We start from the raw sequence: 10950 nt of genomic DNA on the forward strand, positions 1-10950 counted from the left end.
AGATGTAGTAGACCCATGCTGGCATGTACAGTATTTGTGCGTGTAAGCGTGACTACGTATGCATATGTGTCTGTGTGTGTGTGTGTGTGTGTGAATTCGTAGCATTGGTAGACGTGTGGGGAGGGATAATAGCTACACAAGTCTTTACAAAGTGATTAGTCTTGAACCAATTAAGAGAGTGTGGTGGAGTGGGGGAGAGAATTGTTTTCGGCCTGATGCTCGTTGTTTTAATTTGCAACTTTTCATCAATTCGGGCTCAAAGAAGGAACAAGCCGATTAGAAAACAAAGACAAACAACGTTTCAGCCCGATAATGCTGTTCTGATTTATTCTTCTCTTCCTTCTCTTGTTTGTCTCTCTCCTTTACTCGCTCTCTCACCATCCATCGCCACCTCTCTCCCCCCTCTCTCTTTCTCACTGTTTAAACGAAAAGAATAAAGTGGGATATTGTTTTCTCGTTCTCTGCTGTATCATGTATTAGCTTTCATGTGACTAAACAAGTCTCTCTGTTGTTGACTCTTTTCTTCCTCTCTTTCTCTCTCTTGCTTTTCATCCGTTTGCAGCCTTCGCGTCTTTCCATTTCTGCCTCAACCCTTTCTCTCTCTTTCTCTAACATTTTTCTGTCTTTCGCCGTTTCTGCCTCCCTGTCAGGTGAGCTCTCAGCCGGCTGTCAATCATGCCACCAGGGCGGCACAGGGGCGGAGCCAGGCCTCAGCGAGACACCCCACCGCCAGGCCGGGGACAGTTAGAGTAAGTTAACACACACACGGCTGCGATGTGCAACATGAGGTGACTTCCTTTCCTGTTAAGTTCCACTAATAAAAACATACACCGTACTCTGTGTGACCCATGCATATGTTTTCTGGATTTGCAAATGAATCTGCAGCGGGCGGAGCAAGGCATCAGTGGAGGCACATCACTAACTCGACAAACAATCATGGATTCCGTGTGCTCCATAGGTCATTAAGGCTCCAAACGTTGCTTGCATGCTTTAGAGCAATCATAATCCAGAGTCCTCAACTTTCCTGATCGGCGAAGAAATGTCAACGTCTGCGTTTTGTTTTTTTTTTTTTTATTTCAAAAACATTTGCTAGAGAATAAAGTTCAATTCGATCCAATTTTATTTATATAGCACCAAATCATAAATCATTTTCTTAAGGAGCAGCTCTAGACCGTACACTTTATAATAATATTTACAGAGACCCGACATTCCCCCAGGAGCAAACACTTGGCAACAGCGGCGAGGAAAAACTCCCTCTTAAGAGGTTGAAACCTGCAAATCGAACCAGACTTCACATTAAACAAACAGGCTAAAGGAATGAAAGCTTTTAAACGGGCTGAAGTCTCCTCTTTTTTGACGCCGCTGCACCTCTGCGAAAACCGAGAACATCTTCTTGCTCCAAGTAAAGTCGGCTTGCTGCACGCCGTTACGTCATCAGCATTAGCCGCTCGTACGTCACATTATCAACTGAAATAGAAATAAATGCATTAGCCACTTTGTTCCCAGCAGCGACTAAGGATGTGGCAGGTGAATATATTGAGTTACTGATTCGATGAATCTCAACGGTAGTTACATTTAACCAACACTGGATCTTCAATTCACTCTTACACAGCAAAATGCCCCCCCCCCCTTCCTTTGGTTCATGTTGTTTTTATGACGTTGCTCATCTGATGTGAAACCTTTCACAAACCTGGCGAGACCACTCTGATCGCCAGCCTTCACGCCGATCATCTGAGTTGGTCCAGAGTTTTTACATCCATCATACGCGTCGTGGCACAGCGAAGGCCACCGATGTCCATGTTTTTCCCGTCCTTTCCTAAAAAAGAAAGGACCGGAATAGTCTGGTCCACTTCGCATGAATTCTTGTGTAATTTTGTGATCCAGGCTGCACACAAGCAGTGAATTTATTTTGGTTTTCATCATCTTTTCTATTTTTAAAATCAGATCAAACCAGGAAGCTGCAGAACACGAACAAAGATCATCACTGACAAAATCTGTGTGTGTGTGTGTGCGTGTGTGTGTGTGTGTGTGTGTGTGTGTGTGTGTGTGTGTGTGTGTGTGTGTGAGAGAGATTTTGCCGCCCAATGGGTGCCTCCAGGGCTAAGCAAAACCTACTGCCCCCATACTCCAAACACACACAAACCGACACATGCGCACACCCCTGAGGGCAGGGCATAAAATTCCAGGTAGAAGCTCTGACAGCCCAACAGCTGCAGGTTAGACAGACATGTTGTTCACACACAGACACACACACCAGAGGACAAACCTGCATACACACTGACATGCAAAGAAATACACACATTACAGTGCAAAATCAAGCTCCGTGTAGACACGCACACACACACACACACACAATGCATGTAAACCGATGACAAAGGACACACACGCGCACCACACACACATCATATCAGTGATGCGTACAGCTGGTCCTGACCCCCATGGCGTGCCCCAGTCTAGCCCACCTGTTCACACACGCACACACACACGCACACACACACACACACACACACATACACACACACACACACACACACACTGTACACACAGACACAGGTGCAATTAAAGCAATCGTGAATGCGGCTCATGATGTGCTCTGTGACCCAGACAGCAGAAGGTCTGCAGCAAAACACATAGGAGAGAGGGGGTGTGTGTGTGTGTGTGTGTGTGTGTGTGTGTGTGTGTGTGTGTGTGTGTGTGTGTGTGTGTGTGTGTGTGTGTGTGTTTGCAAAGTTTCATAGAAAAGCCCAACAGAACATGAAGCTAAATATCTGATACACACAGGAGGAAACTGTCTGTGAGCACGGTGAATGGAACTGAATAGAAAAGACAGGAGATCACAGATGCAGCTGTAGTTGAATATTCAACTGGATGTATGAAATCTAAATACATTTAATTGAAGAAAATATTGTAAAGACAGAACAAAATAGATCAATAAAAAGCACAATAAATGAAATGTGTACAAAAGCCAAGTTGAATGTATTAACATGAAACCAGGATGTAACAGAATTTAAGAAAATTCATTAATTTCACTATTTATCCAGAATTAATAGAAAATAAAACAATAGGCAAGGCAGCTTTATTTATACACAGTCGCACATTTCAAACACAGATGCATTCAAAAGTGCTTTATATAGCCAAAGAAAAGCATTAGAGACCAAAATAAAATCACTTAAGACAGAATAAAATGAGATTTTAAAAAATGATCAAATGTAATAAGATACAAATAATGATAAACCAGTTAAAGTGAAGCTACAGCGCAGTAATAAGTTCAAGGAGGTAGAAAATGAAATCTTCAGAAAGAGCACAGCTTAGAGCAGACATGTTCATCAGACAGTTTCATCTTTTAAAATGCGTAGCAAATTTATTTCATTTTTTAAATCAAGTGTAGTCACTTCCTAAATCAGCTGGCTGCTGTTTAGCTAATGCTACTCAAACAGGAGGAGGTAGTGCACATGATGGGGACTATTTTCAGCGAGGGATTAATCCACGTTAAGTGCTCTGGGGAGTATTTGTGGCAGCGGGACGGTGTGTGTGTGTGTGTGTGTGTGTGTGTGTGTGTGTGTGTGTTCATGGTGATGAGGGAACATGTCGCCCAGTGCAGCAGTGTGGCTGAATGATGAGTTTTTAATAGTTCCCGTACAACGACGGAGCTCTGTGGCTCAGAGGAATCAGAGATACCAGGTTCTGGATAGACACAGTTCTAGTTAGTGGGAGACATTCAGCGTTGGTTTTGCTCTTTTCTTGGGACTTGTTGACTCTCAGAAACATTTAAATATACATCACCAAACTTATTCTTTAATAATGACCCTGTTAAATGTATGTATCCCCATAAGCAATGTCTTTGGCTCAACATGCACCTAATTTAAAATAAGTTGAGAGTGATCAACATTTTTTTTTCCTTCTACATGTGCCTAACTAGCCATTCCTGTCTCTCTCCATCCATCCAGAGACTGCCTGTGTTGGGAGCTGGAACCTCCAGGGTCCAGCTGTAAGGGAGCTCTCTCCATCTCCTCCCCGCTGAGCTGATCTCTCTTCTGGGCTTCATCTCTCCAGCTGCCTCCTCTCTGCTTCTGGAGCTTTTCACACCTCTGGTTTCCCAAGTCTGATGTCAAAAGACTGGACTGAAAACTCACCCAGTCGTTTCAGGGTGACCTTCAGATTAATTCTTAGTTGAGGATGACACAGTACACGTTGTGATCAGATCCATCATATCCACAGGGACTACTGAGTCTGCTTTCAGGGTTCAACTGTCCAATAGGTTTTCTGATTGATCATAAAGAAGCTTTTAGAGTTTGGCTGAGAATATTTCTGACGTAATCTGAGGACGATATTTAGAATTCACATCAAAATACAGTTTGATCATCATTAAGTGGAAGTTTTTAAGAGTTAAGAGGAAAATTATGTAGTGAAATTATATCCGACAATATAAGTGTGATTATCAGATTGATTATTAGAATTAAAAATGGAATAAAACAGTATAGTGATTTTACAGTAGGTTGAGTTTCAGGTTGACTAAAGAGAGAGATATATCACGGATGAGTCACAGGTCAGATAGTTACATGTTGTTTTTGTTACATGAGATTGGGCTAAACAGAAAAAACCACTTTCAACAGCACAAAATGGCATTTTCACTCTGAATGAGGGAAACCCGGAATCGGCTTCGTCTTCTTATTAACTTTATGTGTTTTACTTTGATTTGTGTGTCATGGTTTGGTTCACAACACACTTAACAATAAGTAGGATGCTATAAGAATTGACTCATGCCACTTGAACCGTTAAACGGTACCAGTGCATCAAGTCAAAACCGTCTGGCATTTCATGGAGGACAAATAAAGCACCAAGACATATTAGTCCAAGGAGGGTTCGGATGTGACTGATGTACAGAAAATGATGTGGAGCCCATCTGGAATCAGCTGGACGGTACTGCTTTACATTTTGATAGACCCTCCCCTCCTTATTGTATTTCCTTAATCGGGCTACTTTCTGTTGTTTACTGGAGGCCGGTTGCACAAAGATATATGTGAGTGCTCTAGCCGAGTCAGTCGGGTTCCACTTTTGCCCTTAAATTCATCGAATGTGAGTCAGGCAAAAATAAGTCGTTTTTAAGTCTCAACGAATCAGCCACTCCAGACCAATAAGGGCTTTTTTTGGAGCGATCAAGAATGAGGGGATTATCCTCCGACAACCATAAAAATAGCAACAGGAAAATGGCCAGGAAAACGGTGACAAGCAAAGGTGAGATCCGCGAAGCTGTACAGCTCGTTGTAATTCGATTTCTAGGAATTAAAAACAGTTAAATTGACGTATTTTTTCAGTCATAAATCGTAGACATACTTAAACTTAGAACATTTCTCTGAAATCTGACAAGCTGTAGATATAGGGCTTGTCTCTGAGCAACCAGCAAGCTCTTTTCTTTTCATCCACCACAAAATTCCTCCTCTGTTTCTGTAGTTTTCTGGGGCTACCTCAGTATTGTTCTGCCACCGTTGGAACACTGACATCTTTGGCCAGATTGCATGACTTCATACTGTATCTCACTTTTTCTGCTGCAGTTGTGAACACTCTGTTATCTTATAAACATACTGTTAAACTGTATGCTGCAGTGTTGTAGCACAAGTAGCATGTTGTGTCCTAGAACCAAGACTGGGTCTATGTCTATAGATGACGTCAGTATTCATGTTATTGTCCTGTGACTCGGTCCAACAGTAGGTCTATTCACAGTGGTAGCTGTGTCAGAAGCTTGCCATCCTGCAGCTATACAGCACATAATGTATGACTCAGTAGATAAACTGTAATATCTGCATCACACAACCACAGAGCCTCTACAATCTGAAGAAAGCAAACTAAATTTGTTAAAACGGTCATGAAGGAATATTTAAAGGGTGGGGAGAACTTTGTGTTAACAAGTACGAAGAAATCTAGTCATGATTTAAAGATGCATTGTCGTCGTTGAGAAATACGAAAGATTTTAGAAATGAGGTCTTGATAAAAGCCACAAATACTAAAACACGCTTAAAGGACCCACGTTCGCATCAGCATAATCAGCTGTGTTGAAATTTATCCGCGATCAAACGCAAATCTTTGCAAAATATCAAGAGTCCAACAAGTTGTATTACAGAAGCTAAAATGTTAAAATATAAAACTGTTTTATTGCGACTCCAACCTGAGCTTTTCGGAGTTGAGGACTGGACAACTTCATGGTTGATGCTTGATCTTAATTTTTACTTTGACTGCGGCTGGTCTGTGTATTTGTCACTCTTGCAGCTACAAGCTGTGTCACATTTTCAGAGGCCCCTGAAGGCAAGTCAACAACATCACCATTTCCCAAAGTGTGTCCCTGAGTATTAAATCATTCTCTGCAAGCATTCATGGTCAGTCCACCATCTAAGTGCAACTTCTCGGCGGAAGAGTCGTTCAATTTTCCAACTAAATAGACTGACAAGGACTCCCTGACTTTCTGTCTTGTCTTGTAGCAGGCAACGGTGATGACGCTGGGGTGAGTCTTTTGTAGACCGTTTCATTTGGGGAAGGGCAGGTTCAACCTGCTCGCCATCTGCTGGCCTTTTTCAGAGGAAGTCTTCCTTGAAGTCAACTAGACAGTGCCCCTCCTTTTTTAGGGTTTCTCCCAATGTAGTCAAGAAGAATTTGGAGAGTTCCTAAACAACAAAAGGTCATCTGCAAGTATTCCTGGTCAGTCCGGTTGGCACAGTTGGTGTTTAACACTTTGGTGTTAAACTCTAACTGAACTCTAATTTTCCAACTTTGTAGGCTAACAACGAGTACCTGATGCTACAATTACCTTAGAGGGAGAAAGTCGCGGTAATGGCGAAAGACCATCTCATTTGGGGAAGGACAGGGTCAAGGAGTCTCATTCAGCACAGTTGATAGTGACTTTGACAGCCATTAAACTGCAACTTCTTGGTGGTACACTCAAAATTTTCCAACTTCAATGTTGATGAAAACTACCATTCGTTTTTTCGAGAGGCAGGGATTGGTGAATCCTCTTCCCCTCATTTAGGGTAGGGCATGTTCACCCTGCTGGCCTTGAGGTAACACCTAGGCAGAGTCCCTTGAAGGTGCATCACCTGGAAGTGGGAAACAAATACTTTTTGTGATCAATCATTATTTTGAGACCCCGATTGATCCTAACAGTTGATGAAATGTTGGATATACCTCCACCTATGGTTGTAGAAGGAAGTCAATGTGCTCGAGATGGAAATATTATCCACACCCATTGGGTCATCTCTAGCTCTGCCTGAGAACATGCTGAATGAAACCTCTCCCAAGCTGACGGTTGAATCAGGTGTCCAAAAATAAATATATATCTAACGGTAACGGTATTTTATCTATGCAACACAACCAAAGTTGGCAAAAGCTGAAGCGGTGTTGTTGTGTAGGCGTTAAAGTTTGATGACTGTTGACAAGGACGTGTGTTGTTATTAATACTGCTGTATGTACACCACTACTGTACCATGTATTGTTTTCTTTTTTTTATTTTCTAGACGACTCCTGAGATGATGATTAGCAGTGACGCTGGGGTTCGGGATCGGTGTTGAGACGGGGGTGTGTGTGTGTGTTGTAGGACAAAATAGGGTTTGAAATCTTTAAATATAATTGTGTGCCTTGCTCTACTGTTACTACTTCTACCTTTTTTGTTAATTGAAACCACTGCTTTCCCAGTTAGGTGATGAAAACATGCAACAAAAAAATTGAAAATCAGAAATAAAAACAATTCCATGCAACGTTCATGTTGAGCTTGTGTATATATGTAAAGGTGTAAAACCTTGGTGTAAAATGCAGAGGGAGGAATGCTTGGTGTTTGTGTTTATTTATGTATGTGATCTGTGATGTGAAATATCTTTATTATTAGTATTGGCCATAAAGAGCTTGACTGCATGGTTCCTGCTAACTACAATGTAAAACCAACTGTTGACAAATAAACTTAATTTATTGGAAAAACAAAATTTGGACGAATGTGATTTGTGCTCTACGTCTTTTGTTGTGCCTCTGTTGTTTTGATTACACCAATAAATAAATTCAAATACAAATACAAAATATAATACAAAGGTTTGTGAGTCAACATAGACGAGAAGTGATCAGTTTTGGAAAAAATTCCAAAAACTCTTGTTTGCTGATGATCATTTGATATAACTGAAAGCAGAACAGCTACTAAATGGACCTTATGAGTTTATTTTCTCTATCAAGGAATAATATTTGAGGACAAGACGTGTGTATTTCCAACAGCAATGTTCTCTTTGAATCATGTCCTCACTTTGAGCCTTAAGAGAATGTTGCATTGTGGGTTCTTTGTAGCATTACTGTTGCTAGGCTAGTGAGTTTCTACCTGTCTGTCTACAGTGGTGTCTGCGAGAGTCTGTCCATTAAGCCCGGTTTAACCTAAAAGCGAAGGCTCATCCTACTTGTTTTGCTGCCGAAGAGGTAAAGAAATGAACGAATGACACGTGTAAAGTGACGCCCGGTATCTTTACCACAGAACTGGACCGGAAATTTCTCAAGCTGTCAAGGAATGTGAAGTATTGAGCCCAAAAGGTATGTGACTCAAAAATAAATATTTTGATTGATGACTCCCTCACTTTTAAGCCGCAAGCCAAGGTTTTTATTTCAGAATTAAGTTATGTTTTGCTCTTAATGTAAAAAAGCCACTTGTTGCCACCAATTATTTTTTTTTTTTTTTCTATTTTTTAATCTGTGTCGGACTATGGTGATCTTTTATAAATGCATACCTCAGCTCGGTATCTTCGTATGACTGACGCAGCCTACCGTGCTTCTCCTGAGGTTCATCACCGATCGTAAAGTTTTGACTCGCCAGCGTGAGTTGAGCCCTCAGGTAGGACGGCCTGCTCTGGCCGCCCATAGGCTCTCTCGTTGGTACACCTTCAGAGGCAGATTCCTGAAGATGTCGTTGTTTTTTAATTTACAGTACCTGGTTACCAAACAAACTCCTTTGAATGTCTCTCTTGAAATGTGAGTTCCCTGTGCCTGATTTTTAGTTCTTTGTAATACTGTCTCTTAATGTGTTTTTTGTCTGTAACTATGTGTTTTCATTCATGCCGCTGCCTGCCTGGGCCAGGTCTCCCTTGAAAGAGAGATTCTTGATCTCAATGGAACTTTTCCTGGTTATGTAAAAGTTGAATTAAAAATAATAATAATGATCATTTTTTTACCACGGAGAAGCAGATCTTTTTCTGAATTTGGTCAGCCATTTTCTTCAGTATCCAACATTGTGTACATGGGGTGCTGCGTTCACAGAGGAGTTGGTTTAGATATGTTGCAATGTTTTTGTGCACAGCTTTGTCTCGGTCGTCACAATTGCACAGCCAAAATAAGGGTCTTGGAGTTTGTAAAAATATCAGCCAAGTCATTAGTAACTGGACAACATTACCTACCAGGTGAAATTTTTATCTGCGTTTGGCAGACAGATGTTGTTTTCAAGTTGCGGACACAATCCGCAACTGTGGGGTAAAAACACTAAAATCAAAGCTGGAGTTCTGAAATTTTCTTATGACAACAGCGATGTGTCGAGCCCCCAATCATCAGAAATGCATCATTAACATTTTTTTGATCTTCCAAAGATTTATTTTTTGCCCTTAATCAGACCTCTGTTTTCCTGCTGCAACAAGCTCAGCCGCCTATCTTCAGTCTGCACACACAGACGGAAAGTTTTAACTCCTGAGGAGATGAAGCGCAATTGAAAGCTGAAGAAAGTGATTGGATATGATGATAAACACACACTTTGGGGATATTACCGAACGTTAAATAATGTTTACTTCATCAGAAGAAGGTCAGTTTGTGAAACAGGAGAATACTGCTGATGACACAGAGAAGATAGATGGATGATGAGGAGGACGGGCAGAGGAATAACCATGATGTGGTGTTTACCTCCACTGAATGCAAAGGCCTGTGTGCATCTCTCTCTCACACACACTGCAAGTGAACTTGTCCCTGATTGCAGAGACTGTCCTTAAGAGCTGAACTTGGTCCAATGCTGTTGGTTTGTTGATGAAAACTCTCTTTTCACATCAAATATGAAAATGTTTGGCCCCACAGTTAATGGAAAATATTTTCACTGGGCCTAAAATTATCGTCGTTACGGAACGACCCCTCAGCGTTAATAACTACAATTACCGCACACTAGATTACGAAGCTAACTGCCCCGCTGGTGTCCCCTACAGGGCTGCAGTGTTAATCACAGGCACAATACGAAAGTGTTGGACAGAACAAACAACATACAGATGATTTAGCTAGTCTGTCCCATCGGTGGCGCTAGAGGACAGGTCCCGAGTCATGGGGTCATTCAAATCTAAAGGGTTCATCCTCTGGGGATCAGGGTTGTGATTGTGACTGTGATGAAAGGTCATGGAAATCTGTTTGATTTGGGCATTTCTCGCGTAGACAGGTGGTCACCAATATCTCAGGGATTCACCTACCGGGAGGAACGAGTTTTCACAGCAAATGCAGTTGCATTCTGGACCCAAGTGTTGGACAAACTGACATCTTCTTCCTGCTGACCCACAATTCACGGGGGACAAATGTCACCAAAAGGAGCAGACTCTTAAATAAAGCCGAGCTCAGACATATTGATGTAAAATGCACTGACAGTGCTGGGATATTCACAAGAGTTGTGACCGGCCACGACGGAAGAATAGGAAGGAAGATGGATGGTTTTCCATGGCAGGAGGTCCACCCCCGTTTCTCCCAAAAGGTTGGACTATTTTCAGCCTCTCTCAGTTCAGGTTCTGGGATCGAAAAAAACATGTCTATGTAGCAGCATACGGTGTGCGTTTATATTTGATGAAATACGGAGCAACAACTTTCAGGATGAACAACAAAGTTTGCTCCTGACCTTGGAAAGAGCAGTTCGATAAAACAATCCCGAGTCAAAGTCCACTTACAAGCTTTTTCTGGAGATTTCGACCTTAATCGAAGTTC

General features: G+C 41.7%; 1 protein-coding gene across 1 annotated transcript in view; it reads left to right on the forward strand.

The window, feature by feature from the left end:
- Nucleotides 1–7921, forward strand: part of akap6 (A kinase (PRKA) anchor protein 6) — a 190619-nt gene extending 182698 nt beyond the window's left edge. The window contains exons 21-22 of the mRNA XM_040137439.1: nt 651–749; nt 3948–7921. Coding sequence (XP_039993373.1) covers nt 651–749; nt 3948–3992 — 144 coding nt within the window. The 3' untranslated portion in view covers nt 3993–7921. The remainder of the gene's footprint in view (nt 1–650; nt 750–3947) is intronic.
- Nucleotides 7922–10950: the final 3029 nt, after the last annotated feature.

The sequence above is a fragment of the Xiphias gladius genome, chromosome 10 (genome assembly GCF_016859285.1).
Source record: "Xiphias gladius isolate SHS-SW01 ecotype Sanya breed wild chromosome 10, ASM1685928v1, whole genome shotgun sequence".
NCBI lineage: Eukaryota > Metazoa > Chordata > Actinopteri > Istiophoriformes > Xiphiidae > Xiphias > Xiphias gladius.